The sequence below is a fragment of the Lithobates pipiens genome, unplaced genomic scaffold, assembly GCF_037356315.1.
Source record: "Lithobates pipiens isolate NorthernLeopardFrog02 unplaced genomic scaffold, aLitPip1_a1.2 Scaffold_22, whole genome shotgun sequence".
Taxonomy (NCBI): domain Eukaryota; kingdom Metazoa; phylum Chordata; class Amphibia; order Anura; family Ranidae; genus Lithobates; species Lithobates pipiens.
This window is the reverse complement of record NW_027507784.1, coordinates 243,511,519-243,536,642: the sequence shown is the minus strand read 5'-3', so window position 1 is coordinate 243,536,642 and position 25,124 is coordinate 243,511,519. Positions and strand designations below refer to the sequence as shown.

The window sequence follows — 25,124 nt, the reverse complement described above, 5'->3', positions numbered from 1 at the left end:
ATCAATCTAGCATATGGGTTGTTCAATGCATATGTGGGGCTGTGCAGTTCTCAGTGCAAGCATAACAAGCATAAAGACCTGTCAGTAACCATATGTTGAGTGCACCTTCCTTACAGACTTCAGGTTTTGATAGATGGTCAAGATGTACAGCATGTGCTATGTTCTCTTGTTTACTGGGTGAAGTAAATATGGGAAAATATTAAAAGGTGTTGTAAATCCTCATTTGTTTTTCACCTTAATGCATTCTATGCATTAAGGTGAAAAACCTTCTCTGGTGCTGCATTGGAGTTTTTAAGCTCCAAAAAAAAAAAAAAAAAAACCTTAGGACCAACGTGTTCTGAGGCTCCAGCGCTAGAGCTGTAAAAACGCCAGACACCACTAAAAGGTGTTAACACTGTATACAGAGTTGAGCCTTGTTAAACCATGTTTTAAGCTTCATCTGGTATTTCTCTGCCACTATTCAAAATAAATGGTTCCCTATGAGAGCCCATTGATTTGAATAGAAGTCGCACCAGCAGTCGGATCAAGATGAGGGGGCTCGCTCATGTTTTTTCTGGCTTCAGTACTAGCTTCACAGCTCATTTTTTATTTTATTTATTTTAAGTTTGAAAAAGCTTTATTGTTGAATATGGAGTAACATTAAGACAAGATGTCACCCACGCAGTGTTGTGGTGTTCTCATCGCGTAATAAAGGGGCAAGAAGCCCAACATGTGGGGTGAGAGCTGTGAGATCGCTCTCTAAATGGGCAGCAGTATATTTAAATGGAAAACGGGAATATGTTACTGTCATAGCCCATATTCCCATCAACTAGGGCTAATGGGGTTAGTGGGAAAGGGACAGAAAAGAGGGGAAAGGGAAAGACAGGTTGGAGTGGAGGGGGGAAGCAAATAGGAAGCCGAGAGAAGGGGTACAGGTGAGGCCTAACAGAGCTAGTCAAGTGAGGTATGGTTGAAGTCAAGAGGGCTGCCTGGAGGGAATGGTAGCTGCGGGCCTATAGAGAGATGCAGATATGCTGGGCCCAGGGTTCCCAAACGCATTGAAAGATTTCAAGTTTGTCTAGGATACCGTTAGACGTTTTCTCTTGGAACATAATCCAGGAAATTTTGTTGTTGAAATATTTTGCTTGGTTGAGTGAAAGGAGACTGAGGGGAGGCTTCCACGCCTGTGCTATCGTTATTTTAGCACCGAGGAACATGAAGTAGATCAGTTTTTGGGTATATTTTGTGGTTCAGAAGGGCTATTTGTTGGGTCTTGATCAATGTCTTGGTAACTTTACGGATTGGATTGAAGATTTTATTCCAAAAACCCTTGATACTGGGGCATTGCCAGATAATATGAAGGAGAGAATCCAAGTGACCGCAACCTCTGAAGCAGAGGAGCAAAGATTGTGGGAAAAATTTAAACAGTCGAGTTGGAACCAGATACCAGTGGGAGATAAACTTGAGGTTTGGGTCAATCAGGGATTAATTAAGGATCTCTTTGTAGGCTCTAACGAAGAGTTCCAGGATTCTAAGTCCCATTCAAAGTCAAGGTCACATTCCCAGCTGCGTATGTAGGGTGCTTTCTCCACTGGCTCAGCTAATGCTGAGTAAATCCGGGAAATTCCCCCCCATGGCCGTGGAGCACCATTGTTCATATGGAGTAATCGCAAGGGGGAGAGAGTCCCGGGAAGAGAAAGTGTGTAAGAAGTGTGATAACTGGTGGAAGCGATTTGGAAGATTTTTTGGAGGGAGGCATTTCTAGCTTTTAGAAAGTGTAGCTAAGTTTTAGGGGGCCATTGGAGTTAAAAGAAGTGTCTGATTCTATAGAGGCCTTTATCAAGCCAACAATGAAAGGCCTTAATGTCCACCCCTGGGAGGGAATTGGGGATTGTGAAAAATGTGAGCTAAGGGGTGCCACCAAGATGTTCTGGGAATTTCATTTATGTAGGGAGTCGCATAAGGGAACCGAGTGGGATAATGTGGGGGAGAGGATAGGGGGCCTTGATTTAGGGGGGAGCCAGATTAGGAAGTCCATGGTATAGTTTGGGGTTGCTTGTTTTTCAATATCTACCCAGTCCGGTTTAGGGCCTTTGGAGTATATATTTGGGTTAATTGTGTTGCCTGGTAATACCACCAGAGGTTAGGTAGTCCTAGGCCTCCATTCTGTCTGGATTGAAAGAAAGAAGTCTGTTTAGGGAGCCTGTGACCAAGTTTGCCCCAGGTAAAGTGTATTATGTCCGATTGGAGGTTATCAATATGGAGTTTGGGGACTGGGATGGGAAGGGAACGGAAGAGATAAAGAATCCTGGGAAGGAGGGTGATTTTGATCGCATTCACTCTTCCTAGCCAGAACAGTTTGTATAAAGAGCACTGGTCCAGATCAGTCTCGAGTTGCTTGTACATGGGCGGGTAGTTATATTTACAGAGTTGGTCTATAGAGGTCGTGAGGTGGACTCCTAGGTAGCGGATGGAGGTGTTACTCCAGGTAAATGGGAAGTGGTCCTTTAGTCTGTCTACCAGGGACAATGGGGGTCGAGATATTAAGGGTGGTAGATTTGGACATATTGACCTGTAGTCCTGAGGCCCGGCCAAATTCTTTGAGTAGCTGTAAGACGTTGGGGTTTGAGATGAGAGGAGAGGTAATAAAAAGGAGGATATCATCCACAACGAGTGCACATTTGTGTGTTGAGGGGCCACACTTGGCTCTGTGAATATCTGGATGACCTCTTATAGCTATGGCTAGGGATTCTATTGCTATAACAAAGAAAAGGGGGGAAAGGGGGCAAACTTGTCGTGTTCATTTTGTGATAGGCAATGGGTCGGAGAGGTGTCCCTGAAGTCTGACCTGGGCTTTGGGTAGAGAATATGGGGCCTTTAATGAGGTGAGCAAGTGTGGTCCAAAGCCCCACTTTTCTGAGGTGGCAAAGAGATTGGGCCAAGTGACGGTATCAAAGGCCTTTTGGAGGTCAATGGACAAGAGGAAGCCTTATCTGGTCTGGGATAAAACCAACTTGGTCTTTCTGCACATAAGACCCTATGAATGACCCTAGTCTATTGGAAAGAATTTTTGTCATGATCTTTAGATCGTTGTTAACGAGGTTGGGTCTGTAGTTGCTTACTAGGCTGGAGCCTTTGCCAGGTTTGGGGATGACAGAAATGTATGCAAGGTTTTCTGCCGAGTCTACTGAAGCTCCCTTTCGGAGGGAATTAAAAAGCTGGGCCAGATAAGGACAGAGGACATCTATAAAGGTCTTATAGTCATGTGTCGAAAAGCCATCTGGGCCAGGGGCTGATCCTTTTTTCAGTTTTGATGACCTCTCTTACTTCGCCTTCGGTGATAGAGGATTCCATGATGGAGCGGTGAGAATGTGATATTTTGGGGAGTGGGATGTTGTCTAGAAAGGAGTTTAGTTTATGAGGGGAGTTGAGGTTTGTGTCTGCGTAGAGTTTAGACTAGTACGAGTGAAAGACCTCTGTTTAGGGTTCTTGGTTAGCCTACCCGCTAGTGATTAAATTTTTTGGTAGGGAGTGGACCCTTTGTTTAGGGGAGAGCTTTGTTGCGAGGTGGGGACCAAATTTGTCTTAGAGGACGTAAATCCTACCACTCACCGATGTTTTTCCACGCTAGAGGTAAGGGCACAGCTCGTTTTTTAAAGTGTCTGTGTATGAGGCTTTAGCGTGCCTATAACACGTTATCTTGCAAGAATGTCTATTACACTCATGCAAGTCCAGGTGAATGGCACCCTATTGCACCTCTACAACATATCTTTTTTGCAGCACACAGTAACATGCTACTGTGCAATGTGGTGCCTTCATGCTAATGTTCCAGAGTATTGTCCACTTTGGTGCATTAGCAGACCATTTATACGACTGGACTGCATTAACACAACAGATAACATGTAACATGTAACATAGGAAGTTTCAGTGCACTAGAGCAGACTTTTTTTGATTGGGCACCAATTGGCAGACCTTTTTTTTGGTTATGCCCCTTCGACAGAAGCTGGCCAAATGGCCAGATTCTGTTGGACCATTCACTGTACACACGGGCCGGTTTCTATTGAACCAGCCAATGCTGCCCGATACTCGGCCTGTGTGTACGGCTCTTAAGGGTTTCCAAATGGCTATAGGAGGTAAGTTCCAGACATCATTACATTCATTTCTATTGTTTTTATTCCTTCTCTTGGTGTATAACAAAAGTCATTGGGTAAACATCTTTTGTACGTAGGTGAGGTAGACATTGTATCTGGCTGGAAAATAGACCAACCAGACAACCAAATCTATGTACCACACCGTTTGGATATTTAGCTTTTTAAGAGCCAAGATATACTTTAATTCCAAGTGCAACAGTGATAGAGACAACATTTACCAGATTTAAAAATGTCAGCATCCCGTTTTCTTGGGTTAGCAGGTTTGACCGGAACATACCACCGCTGAGAGACAGAAGGACGCCAGCCAAAGGCTGCTCATCTTCCGACAGGATCTGCCCAGAAACAAAGAAAATATATGTTTTTTCAATAAGCACATGGGGGGGGGGGGGGCTCATTTCTGAATACAATTCTTTATACATTACAACCCCAATTCCCAAAAAACTGGAACACTGTAAAAGCTACATAAAAACAGAATGCAAAGATATGTATATATCACAAATCCATATTTTATTCATAATAGAAAACATGTAAAATTTTCAAACTGAGAAAATGTACCAGTCTAAGAAAAAATATGGACATTTTGAAAATGATGGCAAAACATTTGGACAAGGCAACCAAAACCTGGTACTAACAAGGAAGAGCTGGAAGAATATTTTGCAACCAATTAGGTTAAGATGGGCAGAGGTTCACCAATCTGAAAAGCTGCATCTAAAAATGTTAAATATAAATATTTATTACAGGTACTTCTTATAGAGCCACGAATTTAAGCAGTGCTTTACATTCAAGCCCTCGGACGGTAGTGCATTAAAAACAGGCACGTTTCTGTGATCCACATCACTGCATGGGCTCAGGAATACTTCCAAAAATAACTGTGTGAACACAGTTTACTGTGCCATCCAAAAATGCAAGTTAAAAGGAGTTGTAAAGGCAGAAGGTTTTTTATCTTAATGCATCCACGAGTTTAGCCATCTGGGCTTCCGGTGGTGGAGTTTTTTATTTTATTTTATACAGCTTATGATTTCTCCGGATTCCTCCCATCCAATCACTATTGAAGAAGTCATATCTAAACAAGATCCAGAAACGCCACAGTCTTTCCTGGGCCAAAAATAATTTAACCGCATGCCGACCAGCGCACGAAGATGTACGCCGGCACAATGGCACGGCTGGGCAAATGGGTGTCCCCTTTAAATCACGGCGTTGTGGGCGTGCCCCACGTACTCCGTGACCATGCCCGCGGGTCCCACGGACTATGTCCTCCGAGGGCTCGCGATCGTGTCACGGAGCAGCAGAACGGGGAGATGCCTATGAAAACAAGGCATTTCCCTGTTCTGCCTAGCAACATGACAGATCTATTCCTTGTTATCTCATTTTTTAGTGAGACAAACCAGAGGGGCCACATGTCGAACACCCCTGAACAATCGTACTCACCAATTAATTAGTCACCAAGAGTCGCTGAAAAAAAAGACAGCCAAAGCCGATGTCTGCCCCTTGATGGTGCTTAAAGAGGAGTTCCCACTTAAAAAAAAAAAAAAAAAAAAAAAAATCAGCAGCTACAAATACCTGCACCTGCTGCCTTTTAATAATCGGACACTTGCCTGTCCTGGAGTCCAGAGATGCGGGGGATCGCAACCCCGCTCCCCCCCCCTCCACGGAGCCGGCATTTTAACTGTGGGCACCACAGCCAGGCACCCACTGCGTATGCGTGAGCCGTCACTGGTTTCACAATCATCTGGGCCGCATGTCCAAGATGATTGACAAGAGGGAGGGGAGAGAGGCGATCTCCCTTCCTGCACTGAGGGAAGCGACGTCAGGAGCCCAGGCACCAAAGGAGGCAGACTACGAGGGACACCCTAGCAACAGGCATTTAGAGGCGAGTATATATAAAAAAAATCTCCAAACTTTATTTTTTAATTTTTGTTTTTGGGGTGAAACTCCACTTTAAAAAGGCAAGATTCTGATCCACTCCTCACTGTAAAAACAGCAGGATCCTGGAAAGAGTATGTGCGTGGACGCCACCCCATCTTCTTACATATGGAAATGTAAGCCTTCCACCTTAGGCAAAGGAGCATCCCGATATAGCGACCATTCACCTTGGTCCAGCATCTGACGACTTAGTCCACTTGCCAGTTTTCTACGCCTGGAATGTACACGGCCGACAGAGCCGGCACGTGCCGCTCTGCCCACCGCAGGATGTGAGCGACCTCCTGCGGGACACCAACAACTTCACCGCAGCTTGAAGAGTCTGCATCTTTTTCGAAGGGTGAAAGACTCTCGCCTGAGGAGTCCAGAAGCAGGCTCAGGTACTCCAGGCATGGAGTCTGGACCAACACCGACTTCTGTAGGTTCAGTACCCAAACTCCCAAAGGAGTTTGCATAGTGATTGCCAAATCTTCCCTTAATTCTTGAGGCGGAAGCTGCTTTTAGAAGGAGGTCATATATGTAACCCACAATTGCGATCCCTCACTGCCTTAGCAAAGCCATAAATGGGGCTACCACCTTGGCGAAAACCCTCAGTGCCAACACCAGGCCAAAAGCTACAAATTGGTGGTGCTCGTCCCCGACCGCAAATCGCAGAAACCTCTGATGCTTGATGCATATGGGGACATGCAAGTATGCGTCCTTGATGTCCAGGGATGCCAGAAAATCCCCCTGATGGAGTGCAGCGACCATTGAGCAAACTGATACCATCCTGAACCTTTATACCTTCACAAAGCTGTTGAGGGCCTTGAGATCCAGGACCGGACAGACGCCTTCATTCTTTGGGACTACAAACAGATTGGAGTAGAAGCCATGAAACCTTTCTGGGGACAGTACAGGTACTATAACCCCACGCAACAGTTAGTCCTGTACTGCCCCGAACAGAAGATAAAGGTTGGGAGGGAAAAAATCTGTTTGGAGGACAAGAAAGAAACTCTCTTGTATCCTGATGAAACCAGTTCGCAGACCCACTGCTCGAAAAGTAGAGAGGTCCACCAGGCTGCAAACTCCTGAAGGCGACCCTCCACCCAAGAGCCGGGCGGGGGCAAACCTTCATGCGGTAACAGATTTGTTTGCAGGCTTGTTTGGATTGCAAAACCAGGGACAATTTTGTCCCTCAGTAGGCACCTTGTCGGACTGGGAGCGCTTACCTGCTGACCCGGGAGGACGAAAAATCCACTTCTGTGAGGAAAAGGAGGGCCCTTGCCTACGCGTGGCTCCTTACCTTTTCTAGACTGTGGGAGCAACGTACTCTTACCCCCAGTAACATTCTTAATAATGTCATCCAGCGAGGCTCTCCCTGGAAGGGCAAGTCTGCCAGTGCTTTCTTAGATGCCTGGTCCGCATACCAGCATATCAGGCAACGTAGCACTACTGCTGATACTGAGGCTCTAGAGAGCAAGGAGGCCGTATCCAAGGCCGCATCACAGACATACTTAAGGCCCTGCACAAAGTGGTCCGCCAGCTCCACGCAGACCGGGGGAAGCCTGTTACTTCAACTCACGGTGCAACAATTTTGCCCATTCAGTAAGCGTCGGACACCAGGGCCGTGGCTAACACTGACCACAATGCTGACCCCAACACCGTAAACATGGACCGGGCAAACGCCTCGGCGTTTGTCGGCAGGGTCCTTGAAAGCAGGTGTCCCTTCCACCAGAATCGTGGTTACTTTATTTAACCTGGATACCAGGGGGAAATCAACAATTGGAAATGTCCATTTCTTCAGGAAACTCTCCTCAAAGGGGCAACGTATCGCCATGCGTTTCGGGACTGAATAGGCTCACTGCAGTTTTCCCCACTCCTTGTAAATAAACTTATCAAAATAAGTTGGGTAAGGAAACACCTTAGCTGTGCGGGCCGGCTTGTGGGACCCGAAAGGGACCGACACCTCTGTAGATGCCCCCGCCGTATCCTCCATATTTAGGGTATCCCACACCGCTGTAATAAGTGCTCTTACAAGCGCCTTTTCCTGCACTGACCCGGAATCGGAGTCATCCTCACTGTCCGAACGATCCTGGTCCACATCCTCTGACACGTCAGAACAGGGGCCACCTGTCACAGAGAGTCTGAATCAGAGCTTTTCCCAGAAGACAGTGAGGGGGAGGGGAAGGAGGCATTTTTTAATCCCCTTGCACCCGCACACCGATTTCACCCTGGCAAAGGCCTCCAGGACCGCCGACAGAGTGTCCATAGGCACGGTGGATGCAGGGGAACCAGTTGCGATAGCAGGGATGTATGGGGAAGAAGCGTCAACTTCCGACACCATGCTGACCCACACTCACCTGTCACCACTTAGGGACCTAAGGCAAGTCACACAAAATGTCCACCCTCCTAGCTGCCACAGACTGAGGGGCTTCCCGCAGAACTCACCACCCTGACCCAGGTACTGCACTGTGTTGCTGCTGTCCGCTCTCCCCTGTATCATCCACGAGGTGTGTGTGAAAAGTGCGCTGTTCTAGAAGGAAACAAGCAAACTAAAGTCAAGATGAAGATGCTGTGTCCGTCAATGAACCAAAGAGAAATATTGCTTTTTTATTTTTCAAAATTGTCGCTCTTTTTTTGTTTATAGGGCAAAAAAATAAAAACGCAGATCAAATACCACCAAAAGAAAGCTCTATTTGTGGGGGGGAAAAAAAGAGGCTGAAGTGATTAACATGGTCTGTTTGGGTGTGTGGCTATAGGGTATCCCAATCACTTCTACAAACACTGAAAAATTTTCTGAGATCCTGTGTCACTCCAAGAAATGTATTTCACAGAAAGTTCAAATATCCCAGGAATTCAAGAGATGGGAAGCTAGCAGTCTTTCAAGTCATTTTAAGTGTCAAGATCTGACAAAGTTAATTTGCAGAACGGCCAGGATTTGTACCACCAAGAACTTCCTGTAATGAAACTTTCCAGCCTTGCATCGAGCAAATTATGCCTTCTATGTGCAATGGTAAACCTTGCAGAAAATGCACAAGTTGTATTGCAAGTGATCGCCAATCAGAATTCAGTTCTGGAGGTGACATTACAGGCTAGTCCCACATCTTACATGTGGCAGGGTTGATGTGGAAGTTGCAATCCTATTGTCACAGTGGGGTTGATGAAGTCAGGAGGAGAAGGGATTTCTCCATGTGAAGAACCAAAGTCTTTACTCTTCCAATAGAACCGGAATCATAAGCAAGAAAAGCTGCTTTCTATAGACAAGATTCTGGTAAAAACAAAGGCTTGCTCGGGCAAACAAAGGGGGAGCTGTCCCAACACCTGTTTTCCAATGTCCTCAATTGATACTGGCAACATATAAACCATGGTCAGAATTTAAGAGTCTGTGTCATGTACTGTTTGATTAAGAAATCATTTTGGGAATCAAGCCAAAAATGCACATTTTAACAGGCATGTGAAAAAAAGGAAAAATTGCTCTTGCAGCAAAAGGGTTAAATGCAATAAAACGCAACAAAGGAATACACTTTCTATAAAAAGATCCTATACAAATTCCATGAGTTAGCCAATTCACAACTTACCTCAAAAGTTACTCCTGCAAGTGCAAATGCATTGAAGTCCCCAATTGTTCCATCAACAGCAGTCAAAACGAAACCTTCCTTTTGAGCAGAAATGGTATACTCCAAGTCACTGTGTAATGGCCCTACACTGTGGACAGAGCATACACTTCAATAGATATACTAATACAAAATTGCATAGTACTATTGTACACTGAACATGATCTGAACTGCTTTGTTGATTCAATGATATTTTCCGCTTCTATCTCCAGTGTAATTTTGGCATCAAATTTGGATTTTTGACTAAAATGCCATTTTAGTCTCATGTTAGTCAACCAAAATCTGCAGTATATTATAGTCAACTAAAATCTAATGGGTTTAGTTAAATTGTAATGCATTACTTAAGCCTCTCTCTAGAATTTCCCAACTCATATACTCTGAGTAAAAAAATTGAATGTGTTATTTTTTATGGTATTAAGGTTTGAACAAACAGATATAGCGGCTCTGGATGGTCTGAGGAGGCCTGCAATGCTGTACAGTGCTAACTGCCAAGTAGTAAGCATGCTACAGACTCCTTTGCTTGCTGGGAGTGGAAGCACTCACAGCTCTATACGGGCGGAGCTCTAGGGAAACCAGAAGTTCACGTGGGTAAACGCCCCTCCCATTTTTGTTTTATTTACTCACAAATACAGATTTAGTCACTCTGGTTTGTCTGAGGATGTCTGTAATGCTGCACAGTGAACTGGACGGTGGTCTGAGAAGGCCTGTAATGCACACAGTGCTCTGGACATGGACAGTCTGAGGAGGAGGACTGTAATGCATTGCACACATTGCTCTGGACGGTCTGAGGAGGCTTGTAATGCACACAGTGCTCTGGACGGTGGTCTGTAATGTACACACACACAGTGCTATTCTCTGGACGGCCGTGAGTAGGGATGCTTGAGGCATGCATGTTTTTAGCCCCCACGTGTATACGTTTGCATTTATAAACATTAAATCTAATTTTCCACATAGTTGCCCAATTAAATAGTGCATTGGGGTCAGCTTGCAAGTTGGAGACCTTGTGTAAGGATGTTTTTCCACTGCATACTTGGTGTCATCTGCAAAGACTGGAATTGCTATTTTTTTTTCACACATGAAAGTGGAATTACCCTTTAATTCATTTTAATATTCAAAGTAAAATGCTCCAATTTTGCAGAGGAATCACTTTGAAAACATTTCCTCCCCCCCCGAACCCCAGAATTTCCAGTCATGACTATCTTGAGTAAGAGCAAATTATTCATGTTGCATTTACTTCCTGGATTCTGCCCTTAGCTCAGACATGCAGGAAGGAGAGTGTGCTTAGCTAAGAGTCCCTCCTCAGTTCCTGAAGACTCTTGGGATATACATTATCATTTGCCTAGGCCTGGAAAGCAGGAACTGATCAAATGTTTAAAATAAATAAATATATATTTTTAAATGCATGCTATACAATACAGACCACTGGTAATATTTGACTGGCCATAGGTAGCCTATATTTCGAGATATTTAGGCTACTGAAGACAAAAGGTAACATCAGCAGTCATCTACATCAGTATAGAGGGGAAAGGGGCTAAATAGAAATCAGACGTGTCTCAATCCCAGTCTTGGCTATGAGAGCTGGAAAACACTGCACTTCAAAAGACCAGCCAGGACAAGTGTAGTAGAACAGAGAGGGTTCTGCCAATTCGATAGGACTGTATGTGACCACGAACGACAGGATCAGACTGCCAAAAGAGGTAGTGGAGAGATCAATGGAGGGAGCCAAAGAGAACAGGTGCAGCCTTAGCATCCTGTCAAGAATGCATAGTTGCCAACTGTCCCGAATTTCCTGGGACATTCCCAGGATTAGGACATTTGTCCCGAATTAATTTTGTCCCGGGAAATTGAATTTCCAGTTTTTTTTTGCCGCCGGCCACTAGAGGTCGGCGGCCGGCGGAGACAATGTCTCCGCCGGTCGCCATTTTTAGGAAGACCAGAAGTTGGTCTACACCTGTGGCGCCGCCCACCCCCGCTGCTAGTGTGTGTATGTCTCAGTGTAAAGTGTGGTGGGCGGCGCCACAGTTAAATGTCTCCACGCGGCAACGGCGGCATGTCGGGGGCCAGTCTGTCAATGTGGATGTCGGGGCTGGGGCCAGTCGGATGTCGGGGGGCCAGTGACAGTCATGGTATGTGGATGTCGGGGGGCCAGTGACAGTCATGGTATGTGGATGTCGGGGGGCCAGTGACAGTCATGGTATGTGGATGTCGGGGGCCAGTGGTACGTCGGGGGCCAGTCTGTGAATGCGGGGGGGGGGGCAGCCTGTGGATGTCAGGGGGCCAGGTCTGTGGAGTATGTGGGGGCAGGTCTGTGGAGTATGTGGGGGCAGGTCTGTGGAGTATGTGGGGGCAGGTCTGTGGAGTATGTGGGGGCAGGTCTGTGGATGTCAGAGGGGCACCAGATGTAAGGAGGGGCTCCGCTGATGGACACAGATGTGAGGAAGGTACCTCTGATGGGGCACCTGATGTAAGGACAGACTCCGCTTGGGACATCTGATGGCATCTGGTGGCAGGCAATGTGGCTAGTGACGCGCTCATGGCTCCCACTGATTCTGCATTATGGTGAGTTGAATGATTTCATTTTATATTACAATGCAATAATAGAAATAATGCGCTTCAATCATCCTGACACCATAACAATCATGGCGCCGGGATGATTGAAGCGCCGCCAACAACAGGTATTTGGAGTATCTTTATCTGCTGAGTGTCAAACTCTGGAAAACGCATATTGCTATTGTGGTGTAGGATCGGGGGGCTGCTGTCCCTTCTTTCCCTCGCCACCCCCTCTCCTTTCCCTCTCCATCCCGCATTCATCTCAGACTCTAACCACACCCCGTGAGCCATGCCCCATGTAAGCCACGCCCACAATTTAACGTAAACCACACCCATTTTTTTATTTTCCTATGCCACACCTATAAACGCATGCCGCCCCTAATTATACCACGACTCCGCCTACTGCCAAAAAAGTGTCCCAAATTATTTTTTTTACAATGTTGGCAACTATGTGAATGTGTGGCATGTGCTTAAAAAAGCTGACCTGATAGAAAGAAAAAAGTACTGCAGGTTGTCTCTAGTTGCAAATGTACCTTAAAGCTAGCAAAATACTGATTAAACAAAAACAGGAAAAAAAAAAAAAAAGTAAAACTGACTTTAAAGGTTGCTACTATGATAGGAAAGAGGAATGGTCTTGTATTCAAGTAAAAATATATAATTTATTTAAATTACATACATAAAAAACAAACAAAAAAAAACACATATTAGGAAAAAAGCCAATATAAATACATGAACGTGTCTGGAAAAGTACTCGGTCTCATGTGAGAGAACAGATATGGAAGCTGAAACAGGCAAGTCGCATGGATGGCCTATGAGACTGATAAGGCAGGTAGTCCTAGAAGATATTGTCTGACGTTAAGGGTTAAGCATACAAAATTTCAGTGTCCGCGCCAATGGATGTATTTATATTACCTTTTAATCTAATATGTGTTTTTTTGTTTTGTTTTTTTTGTATTTTAATGTGATTTAAATAAGTTCTATATTTTTACCTAAATAAGAGACCATTCCTCTTTGGGATCATAGTGGCAACCTTTAAAGTCAGTTTTACTTTTTTCAGTTTTTGCTCAATCATTATTGGATTTGGTGCCACATTCTGCAATATGTCTCAAACCTTTTTTTTGCAATATACTGATTACAATTCAGCCAGTTTAGCAGGGAAGCTGGGACAGGCCATACTCTGATGAAGAAACACGCTGGAAACTTTTTGTCCATCAGTGGCTGCTGATCAGTGTATTCAGACAGAGGTCCTGCTATCAGAATATAATGTCCCAGCGAGGGTGTATTTCTCCATCCACCATTTCATTCAGCCATCATTTGTGTGGATGAAGGGATCTGATTTTTATTTTTTTATTTATTTTTTTATTTGTTGAGTCCGCTGGCCGAACAAGAGACAGAAAAAAAATAAAAAAATAAATAAAAAAAAGTGTATGGCCAGCTTAAGACCCCAAACTTTTGAAGGTCTTTGAAGAAAGGTGGTAGGATGCATGGAAAGTGGGCTACAGCAGACAGATTGGGGGGAGGGGGAACCCCCCCCACCCGACCAAAACAATAGATGTTTCCAGTACAGGGTAGTGGGCTCACAATGAATCTTGGGATTTGAGGGACCGGTGTGGTACTTTAAGAGAAAAATAATGTGAAGTCTCTCTAGCACTGAATCAATGAATGTTGGACCCCAATGTGACACAAGGAGTCAGACAAAATTCAGAAAAAGGAGAAAATAAATAAATTAAGGAAATAATAATGAGAATGCAGGATTGTTGAAAAAGCAAATCCGAAATGTCTATCCTAATATGGGCAGGGTTAATACCATAATGGTCTGCTGCGCCTACCAATAAATATTTAGAGAAAAATATTTCCTTGCAGCAATATATGGTTCATGTACAATAAATCCTAACTAAATAAAAAGGAAAAAAAAAAAAAAAAAAGGATTTAAAAATCAAATGTAGCATTTTCAAATGTACAAGGTTAGCCTGCTTGAAGTGTGGATTTTATAGTCTTACAACAGTGTTTCTCAACCTCTTTTTTTAGTCAAGGCATGCTTTAGAGTTGTGCACAATCCTGGGGTACACCAGTCTGGCGGCTCGTTCACACCAGGGGGTGCATCCAAGTGCACAATTTTTTTTTTTAATTGGCTGTCCTTTGTGCATGAAAAATGCAAAAAAAATTGCCAGCGTGATTTTAAAAATTGCGCCACTACAAAATACATGGTACTGGTAAGCATGTTTAGCCTGCGCAAATGCACGCATTTTGCTAGATCCTCCCCACCTACCATAAATCCCCCACAAACCCTCCGCACCCTCAAACAAATTCCAGATAGGAGCTGTACAGGGTTTGATTACCGCTCCCACCCACTTTTGCTGCGGGGACAGCAGTAATGTGTAGAGGTGAATAGTGGGAGATGATCAACCCCTCTACAGTCCAATCCGCTCTCGTTTAACATCTGGACACAGAAAGGGGGAGAGAGCACAGCCCACACCTCTTTCCAGCCCTCTCCTGCTCTCTGCACTCCTGTTAGCAACCCAAAATGCTGCATGAGCACCTGACTTGTCCTTAGCAACTGATGATGTAATTGGTTGGTAGGACATGGACAGGTGGCCCACTAAACATTCTAGGATTGCTGACAGGAGTACAGATAGCAGCAGAATGGAGTAAAGAGCCAGGGGGAGGTGTGGGCTGTATTATGCCTCGCCTGTCTGTATACAGAAGTTAACAGCGTGTCTCAGATCGGACTGGGCAGTTTTTTGTCCTTTTGCCACAGCACCCCTGGGGATCTTCGTGGCAGCCCAGTAGAATGTATTTATTTATTATTTTTTTTTTTAGAGTATAGGATGGTTAGAACCCATATCAGGTTATTTTGCTGTCAGTGTTCATTTCTATAAAAGGAAAATGTCCAATGGGGTCACAGACAACAATAAAAAGCTAATAGATCCAACAATTCCCTACCTAAAAACCAGAAATAAAAATAAAATAAAAATTAGGTTTATATTTTGATAGCCTTGTATCATGGATTCAAATGTCTATTAAAAGAAGAAACAGAGTACTACTAACCTGTATGAACCTTTGTCATCAGTAAAAACGGTGATAATTGGTGAAGCTGCCCCTTTCTCACCAATTATAATTTCAACACCCTCCAACTCTGGGTGTATCTGACCTTCAAGAAACAATCCAGCTTTTCCAAGAATTTCTATGAGCTTTCCTGGACAGTTTTCTGAAATGCAGTAAGAAAACACAATTTTTAATTTTTTTAAAATGTATTAATGTAAACTGCAAATTTTAGGAAGCGTATATTAGCACAAATTATGCACAAAAAAATTAGGGCATGGACAATCATAGCATTGTGGGACACTTAATCCTAGTACACATGGTTCGAATCTCGGGTGGCAATGGCCGGTTCAATAGAAACAGTCCAACATTTGGCCTGTGTGTACTCCAGCCAGTCTGACAGAAGCCAGTCGTTCGGCCAGCTTCTGTCAAAGGGCATGACCTAAAAAGGTCTGCCGATCGGCTCCTGATCAGCACTTTTAGCCAATGGCTAAGAACGCTGACCGAGGTGTTCTGGTGGGGGCCGTTCTGTCAAAACACAACAGCACGGCAGGGGAGGTAGCTGTACTAACATAGCATGGTTAGTACAGCGGATCCTCCTGAGCCATCAGGTTTTTTTTCCCCATTCAACCCTGCTGGGTTTGAATGAAAAAAAAAAAAAATGTGTGTGCTAGGCTTTACTTCAGAGTTCCTCCCAAAGGTGAAGAAATGTTCATCATACAGACACCTGTTGTCTATATGGAGCAGGGCTGTCACTATTTTATGGCACTGTACTATAGGCTGAGGCTAGACTTTGACCTAAGATATATTTATTACATCTCTGTAATACAGTATTTTGTCCCTAAAAACTTCTGCATGTACAGAAAAATACCCATTGAATCTGCACTCTACTACTATTTCCCATTTACACTGACAACAGTGTCTCTGCTGTACTGAAATCCAAACCAGTTTTTTTTTTTTTTTTTTTCAAAAAGAATTTATTGAGATATATCACAATAACAAGTATTCGACAATAACATATTGTACACTACATGTTAAAAGGCATGGAGTTTTTTAGGACCTGGTGTACATTTATACAATAAATATTCAGTAGGGAATGTATGCTGCCAGTACCTGGGATCACAGGCTTGGAGTCCTGCAGCTACGGTCCGCGATCTGTGAGCGGTAAGGTCCAGTAAATCAGGAGGTGACCCATCCCCCCCAGACACCCCTATGGGCTGTGTCCAGGGGGGATGCAGCACCACCGACCAACGATAAGACAAGTCTGACCATGTGTAAAACACAGTCCCTCAATATAGAGGAGGAGACTGAAGAAGATAACTAAGAGCTTCAGGTGAAAACCAGCTAACTTATAAATGATAGATACGTAACAAAGGACAACAATCAGGTGATTCTCACTACCGGCTCTATCTGGTCTGGGTGGAATGCAAAAAGAGGTCATGTAAGGTTTATGCAGCCTGGGTGGGTCAGCCAGGAGGACCAGTGTTTGTCAAATCTAGGTTCTATCATGTTAACTTTTGAAAAAAGAAATTCCATGCGACAATGTTCATTGAGGGTAGCTATGAGCACACTAAGGGATGGAGGGAGGGGGTTTTTCCACGCACGGGCTATGAGCAGGCGTGCTGAAATTAGTATATGATGTACCAGAGGTAGACTGGTGAGGGGCCAGTGGTGGGAGTCCAGACCAAATAGAGCCATACGTGAAGTCAGCTGATGGGAAGAGTTGGTCAGAGACTGTACCAGGGAGGAAACTTGCATCCAGAAGGTGGCAATAGCAGGACAGCTCCACCAAATGTGGAACATATCCCCTGTAGAGTCACAGTTCCTCCAACACTTTGGAGAGTGTGTGGGGAAGATGGTTGCCAATTTGTCGGGTGTGTAATACCACTTATGAAAGATTTTCATGAGCGTTTCCCAATGGGAGATGTTCTTGGAGATGACTAGTGGGGTACGTAGAACTCGATGCCAATCGTCTGTCGAGAAAGAGTGTTGTAACTGCGATTCCCAGTAGATCACATTCGGGGGTTTAGTAGAGGAGAGAAGGTCTGGAGAGAAGAGTGTAGATGAGGGCTATTCCTTTGGTAGTACTAAGAGGGCGGTTGTAGTATTTTATAAGCTCCTTAGAGGTGTTTTCTGTAGAAGTCAACACTTTGGAGAGGATATGTCTGATTCTGAGATATATGTAAAAGTCCTTGTGTGAGAGCCTGAATTCCCGAGGACAATCGTTGAAAACACTTTAGGTCCGGCGGAAGGTAAAGATCTCCAATCGTTTTGATTCCAGCCGGTAACCAATGCTGGATAGGGAGGTCTGGGGATAGTAATTGTAGCGCCATTAAAAGGTAGATTTCTCAATGATTCTCCACGGATACCCTGTGGGGCAAGACATATTGCGGCCCATTGCTTTAAAAAGGCATGAACTGTGGGGAAGATAGGCCGTGTGATGGGCAGAGACATCCAGATTGCTGCCAAAGACAGTTGAGGACTATCAGGAATTGCTACCGATTCTATTTGTTTCCACCTTGAATCCGAGTTGGACGACCATAGTTGCTTCCATTGATCCAATAGTACCGCCTTATATTTTTTAACGTCTGGTGCTCCCATCCCACCATAAACAGTGGGTGTACATAGGACGGATGACTTTAAACGGGGCTTACGTCCGGCCCAAATGAATGAGTCCAGGATACGCTGAATTCTAGATAGATCCGCAGTAGAATGGGAAGTGGAAGTGTTCGGAAAAAATAAAGTACATGCGGAAGGAGAAACATTTTTGTTAGAGCAATTCTACCAACCCATGATGCTTTTATGGGCGTCAGATTCGAAGTCAGGTCATTCAGCTTTACCAATAGAGAGGCTAGATTGTTTCTAAGCATTACAGAGGAGGGGGAAGCCAGTTGAATGCCTAGATACATCATAGAAGAACTGGGGGCCCAGGAGAAGGGAGAGATTTTGGATATTTCTGATCTCAGCGTTGGAGGAATCCCAATGCCGAGCATGGCGGATTTTGTGTGATTCAATTTGTACATGGACACTTCACTAAATTTATGCAGAACTTCAGTCAGGGCGGGTAATGACTTAGCCGGGTCAGTGAGAGCTATAATTACATCATCTGCATATAATCCTATCTTATGGCATGTATCTTTCACATTTATACCTTTAATCTTAGGGTGTAAGCGAATCGTCTGTGCTAACGGTTCCATCACCAGAGCAAAAATCAATGGTGAAAGCGGGCATCCCTGCCGAGTACCATTAGTAATTCTAAATGGGTTGGAAAGAATGCCCGAAGTATGAATCCTTGCCGTAGGTGTTGAGTACAGGCCCATAATAGCCTTCAAAAAATTGCCCTCCACCCCAAATTTTTTCAGCACTGCTTCAAGGTATCCCCAGTGAACTCCGTCGACCGCCTTCTCTGCATCTAAAGAGATCAGCAGAGAAGGCGTTCGACTCTGCTCAACCCAGTGGATAAGATCCACAAACCTACGGGTACCATCCGAGGCTTGACGTCGGGGGATGAATCCTACCTGGTCCGGGTGTATTAGGTGAGTCATGTGTTGTGACAAGCGCGTGGCCAGGAGTTTGGAAAATATTTTCAGGTCGGAGTTAAGAAGAGAGAGATCGAACGGTAGTTTGCTGGGTCGTGTGGTACTTTACCCGACTTGTGTATAGTGGAAATAGTGGCCTCTAGGGATTCCGTGGGGATCTCCCCGGTGGTGAGCATTCGATTAAAAGGAGTTACATAAATGCGGAATTAGCTTTTCTGCAAATGTTTTGTAATATTCATTGCTAAAGCCGTCTGGGCCCGGGCCTTATGTAAAGGTAGGTCCTTAATGGCATTCTTAATTTCCTGGGGCGAAAAAGGTAAAGCTAAGTCAGTTGATTGTGAAGGGGATAGGGAGGGGAGAGATACGTTGGAGAGAAAAGTCTGGATGTTTGTGGGAGTGGGCTGTGTCTCAGTAGGGGAGTCTTAAGTTGTATAATTGTTGATAAAACAAACCAAAACAGTTGGCTATATCTTTGGGATTGGTAAGCCTGACACCCCTAGGATCTTCCAAGTATGAAATTGTGGTTTGGGCTGTCTTACGTTTGTATTGCTGGGCTAGGGTTTTCCCCGACTTGTTTCCCTGTGAATACCATGTGAGCTTGAGTTTTCGGAGGTAAAACTCATGTTTGCTCTGCAGGTGGGCACTCAGTTCTGACCTAAGTTTGCCAAGTTCAGCGTGGGCGACGTCAGAGGGAGCAAGCATGTTTCTGCGCTCTAGGGACTTTATTTTGTCAAGAAGGGTGTTAAGAGTCGCAGAGCATTTTTTCTTCTCCTGGCCCCCCAGTTTTAGCAGAACCCCTCGAATAACCGCCTTATGGGCATTCCAATATGTAGTGTCATTGGAGACAGAATGCTGGTTCAAAGTAAAGTATTCATCTATGGCAGATTTGACCTGTTCCTTAATGTCCTTAGTGCTGATTAAGTTGGCGTTTAAGCGCCATAATGTGAGAGGGGTAGTGGACGGAGATAGATTGAGAACCATTGAGATAGGGGCGTGGTCTGACCACGAAATTACTCCAATACCGGTTGAGGACACTGCTTGGAGCAACACCTTGGATGTCAGGAACAGGTCAATCCTGGAATATGATCTCTGGGCATTAGAATAAAATGTGTAATCTCTCTCAGTACCATGGTGACACCTCCAAGGGTCATAGAGGTCTTCTAAACAGAGCAAGGAGAGGGCGGTAGACCGCCTCCTGCGGGAGGTTGAGGAATCAAGCGTGTGATCAATCACCGTGTTGAAGTCCCCGCATATAATAACTTGGTCTCTCGGATAGTGTTGAATTTTGGCCAAAATGGATTTAAGAAAGGGCTTTTGATGCGAGTTGGGAGCGTAAATGTTGACAATTACCAAGGGCTTATTATTAAAACTAAAAAAAGGGGGGGAAAACACCGCGCTATATCAGAAAAACAAGTGAAAAAACAGCTGCCAACACTTCAAACAAAGTTAAACAATTTAAAACAATAAGTAGTGTAGCGCTTCTATTAAGTGGAAGTGTAATCCCATGAGAAAAAACAGAATGTGATCACAGGAAATCAAACTTATCAGTAATCACATGGGAGAATCAGTAATCACATGGGAAAAGTCCATAGACAATCACAAATGATAATAGAGTCCTCTATAGTGTGACTGGTGCACAAAGAGTGTGATAGGAACTTCTTCAGAAGTCAGGTACAACCCAATATATCGGCTTGTCTGAAGATATCAAAAAAGGGTGGGTAGAATACTCTTACCGAATATGATGGACTCACACGGTCTTACGACGGTTGAGTCGAGAGCGCTTGGGGTCCAGACCTAGGACCAGATGGTAGGTTGGTGGTGGTACGACCAAGTGTAGAGAAGACTCCAAACGACTGTAGACCCTGGGGGGTGTCTCACAGGGGGTTCTCCGGAATGTTCATCAGGTTGTCCAATTCAGATGTAACTCAATTGGAATTACAACTCCAAATGAGGAGTAAGGGGTTTGTAGAAATTAGAACAAAAAAGAAAAAAGAAAGCTCCACATGGTGCGGTTCAAAAAATATTAACCATCAGGTTTTATTAAAAGTCATATAGTAGGATAAAAATTATGACTGGTGATCACAAGTGAACAAAATAAAAGCAATGTGGGGTGCCAAAAGCGAGCCCGACGCGTTTCGACATAGAGTGTCTTCAACAATGCCCCTGTTGAAGACACTGTCGAAATGCGTCGGGCTCGCTTTTGGCACCCCACATTGCTTTCATTTTGTTCACTTGTGATCACCAGTCATAATTTTTATCCTACTATATGACTTTTAATAAAACCTGATGGTTAATATTTTTTGACCCGCACCATGTGGAGCTTTCTTTTTTGTTCTAATTTCTACAAACCCCTTACTCCTCATTTGGAGTTGTAATTCCAATTGAGTTACATCTGAATTGGACAACCTGATGAACATTCCGGAGAACCCCCTGTGAGACACCCCCCAGGGTCTACAGTCGTTTGGAGTCTTCTCTACACCTGGTCGTACCACCACCAACCTACCATCTGGTCCTAGGTCTGGACCCCAAGCGCTCTCGACTCAACCGTCGTAAGACCGTGTGAGTCCATCATATTCGGTAAGAGTATTCTACCCACCCTTTTTTGATATCTTCAGACAAGCCAATATATTGGGTTGTACCTGACTTCTGAAGAAGTTCCAATCACACTCTTTGTGCACCAGTCACACTATAGAGGACTCCATTATCATTTGTGATTGTCTATGGACTTTTCCCATGTGATTACTGATTCTCCCATGTGATTACTGATAAGTTTGATTTCCTGTGATCACATTCAGTTTTTTCTCATGGGATTACACTTCCACTTAATAGAAGCACTACACTACTTATTATTATTGAAACTAGCAGCTAGTATCAGGAATCTACCATCAGGGTCTTGTTCTACGTTGGATACTGTGAGTGCGACAGTAGATCGCACTGCTATCAATACACCTCTGACATTTTTGTTTGTGCGGGAATTGAAGATATGAGGGTACCGTTTATTGGTACATTGGGGGGGGTTCTGGGAGGGCAGGTGGGTCTCCTGGATACATAAAATGTCTGATCGGGAAGTAGCTGCTTCCATCCATAAGAGGGATCGCTTAAAAGGACTATTCAATCCTTTAACGTTGAGGGAGGTGATAGTAAGGGACATGCTATACTAAGTGCAGTTGTCAATATGGTACTGAGGATGAGCGAACCTTATGAGGAGGCAAGTGGTAGTTAGACTGCAAGCATAAACGCAATCGTAAACTTTAACAGATACTAGTAGTAGTCACAAGAAATAACAAGAAGTCAATACAACAACAAGACCGTGCTCATGCCTCTATATCGCTGACCGGGTGATACAGAGGCGTAAGCAACTGAATTAACGGCAGCTGTAGGAACTACAGACAGTGAAAAAACAACAACCATAAAGAGAGAAACAAAAACAAAAAAGGATGCCGTGTGCCTAGCACACAATGGCAGGTTGGCGTGGAGGGTTAGAGGGAAATGAGACTGTCATCCACACTTTACTCGTTTACAGAAAACCAGCTAATAAAGAGGGCGACCTGAGGGGTACCCCAATGTCTTCGGAGAGTTATGATTTAACTTTAGTAGCCCATTTAGTAGGGATCCTGGTGGATCTAGCATTAAGTGGTGGCGCCGGGGGTATGTTGGGCGAAATGCCCCAGTTATGCAACTGTTTGAACCCGTCTTTGGGAGTCAGGAAGGCGACCTGTTGTTGGTAGTTTACCAGGAGCTTAGTGGGGAATCCCCATTTGTATGCGATTTTGTGTTCAATGAGTATCGCAGTAATCTGCGAAAATGCTCTGCGCGCCTGTGAGGTGGCGGCCGAGATATCGTTATACAGCTGAATTTTAGTAAAGGGATCAGGGAGGTTGCGCATGGTTCTTGCGGCTCTCATAATCAGTTCCTTAGAATTAAAGAAGTGTATCCTAGCCAGGATATCTCTGGGTATGGAGTCGGGCAGGTGCTGCGGTTTGTGGATCCTATGCGCTCTATCGATGAGGAGATCCTGCGGTGTTAAGGTAGGCACAAGCTTACGAAATAGTTGATGCAGGTATGGGGTTATGTCAGCAGGTGACACATTTTCTGGCACTCCTCGGATTTTAATATTATTTCGCCTTGAGCGGTCTTCAAGGTCTGCGACTTTAAGACGCAGCTGTTGAATGGCAGCAGAGTGTTAATCCTGAATGTCCACCATAGTATTATGGGAACTGGTAGCTGCAGAGAGGTGGTGTTCAATGTGATCAATGCGATCTTCCATGTCATCAACTCTGTCCAATAAATGGTTAATGGATGATCTAAGTTCTTTCTGCATATCTGCTTGCAAAGAAAGTAGCATGGCCTTCAGGGTGTGCTCAGAAGCAGGGCTGTCAGATGTATTGTAATCTGCTAGAGAGGAGCAGGAGTCTCCTGATGCTGCTGTGGGACTACAAGTGTCAGCGCCATGTTGTCTCTTCACTAGGGGCGGCTTAGAGGGAGAATGTGCTGGGGACATCGCTGATCTCTTACCTCTATCAGCCGGTGACATGCTTGGTGGGCGCTGCTGTCCCCCAGATTCCTCCATATCAGAAAGGGGATCCTCCGTGTGTGCGAGGGCCGCGGGAGGTGCCTGAGGCGCTGGGAGTCCGTCCCGTTCGGCGCCATCTTGGGGCTGCACGCTGGCGGGCTTCATGTAAAACTCCGTGAGTTTTCATGCTCCGTGGGCGACGGATCTGCCGCGGGTCATGTCCCCGGTAATGCGGGGTGAGCTCTGTCTCTCCGCGGGACCGATCGGTGAGGCTGATGGGGCTGGATGCTGCTTGTTGCTCGGTGGATGTGAGGAGCTCTGAGACTATGCGGCCATTCCAGTCAGCGGCCAAGCCACGCCCCAAACCAGTTTTATCAGCAGAGATATACTTTTTTTTTTTTTTTAACCACTACCTTCACACCAATCTGTATCAGTTCCATACAATATACAGTGCTGTGTTCTGCCACTGGAGACAGGGACTTCCCAGAAAAAAAAAAATAAAATAGAGCCAGGCTAAGCACTGTTCAGCCATTCACAGAAAGCATTGTATTTCATCAATGAATTTAAGGCCTCCGATGATTGGCTGAAAATTTGTCTCTTGATTGAACTCAAGGTTAGATGTTAATTTAGACCAGGCTGTAGAAAGGACAGGATGTGCCCCACATAGAACTTCCTAGGATGGAATGTCATAGCCTCACACCAAGCAAAATAGGCTTTCCAGGTGCAATTGTAGACTTTCAAGAAGTTGAAGTTTCAAGCAGTCACAAGAATCCTGGAGTTAGGCTTGAACAGTTGTTATAACTTATACAAAAGGATCACACATTTGTAAATACTATTCCTAGCTTGTTTTCACCCAACTCTAATAGTAGTAAATCGATTTTGCACAGACTAACCAAAACAACCAAAATCAAATCATTGTCAGGATGTGGAATTGAAAAGTTAGTTCCACTAAAATGACATGGGGTGGGGGAGAGGAGATTCCTGTGTAAATGTAACTTTCATTTTGAATTCCAGCAAGAGGCATTTCCAGATTTTCCTGTCAGAAAGATTTATGCGTCTGTGTGTTTAAAGTAGTTGTAAACCCTCATGTATACCCACCCAATGAAGTGAACAGCCCCAGATGATACACAGAGATTAAACAAATTCTCCTACATATGTTTTACTTGTTTGTCTGTACCCCCCTCTTTCCTACACACCTTCAAAAGGGCGAAAAAGGTTGAAATCCTTCAACTGTCAGGAGCACAGAGGAGGGGGCATGGAGGCTGCAGTTACAGTATATGAGAGCTGATTGGTGGAAAGGAACACACCCCCTCCACACAGCAGAAGAACTGTGTTGAGAATAGACAAGCCGCCTGCTGAGCTCCCTCCCTGAAACAGGTTTTATCCCATGTGTCTAAAAACTTCTCAAAAGTGACTCATGCTGATAACCGAGGAAGGAAGTACCAGAGAGAATTCATGAATGAGGTTTACAACCATTTTACGATTTTAAAAAGACTTCTATGGGTTTGATGCTCAGTAAAGGTCTTATTAACCACAGGAGATCTATTGGTTCTTTATTGGTGAATCAGAGTGGCATAGAGATAACGGTATCTTTTACAAGCAATCATCACTAAAAGCTGCTTAAACAAAAATTAAAATTAAATTACCTCCACTAACAACAGCCTCCACAAAAGGTGGGTAGAACAAAAGTTCTTTAGATGATGGTGTAACTGTAATCTTCTCACCAGATCTAAAAATTAAGATTCAAAAAGAGCCAAAGTTAATAACACAGAAAAATATAATGCAAGAGTCAGTAAAAAAAAAAAAAAACACTTAACTATGCCCAATTCCAGTTACA

The 25,124-nt window shown here is 44.4% G+C and overlaps 1 protein-coding gene across 1 annotated transcript in view; it reads right to left on the bottom strand.

Annotated features, from left to right (window-relative positions):
- Nucleotides 1-25,124, bottom strand: part of LOC143924556 (BOS complex subunit NOMO3-like) — a 210,978-nt gene that overhangs the window by 71,100 nt on the left and 114,754 nt on the right. The window contains exons 20-23 of the mRNA XM_077448933.1: nt 24,934-25,016; nt 15,242-15,401; nt 9,608-9,734; nt 4,349-4,462 (exon numbers count right to left, since the gene is read on the bottom strand). Coding sequence (XP_077305059.1) covers nt 4,349-4,462; nt 9,608-9,734; nt 15,242-15,401; nt 24,934-25,016 — 484 coding nt within the window. The remainder of the gene's footprint in view (nt 1-4,348; nt 4,463-9,607; nt 9,735-15,241; nt 15,402-24,933; nt 25,017-25,124) is intronic.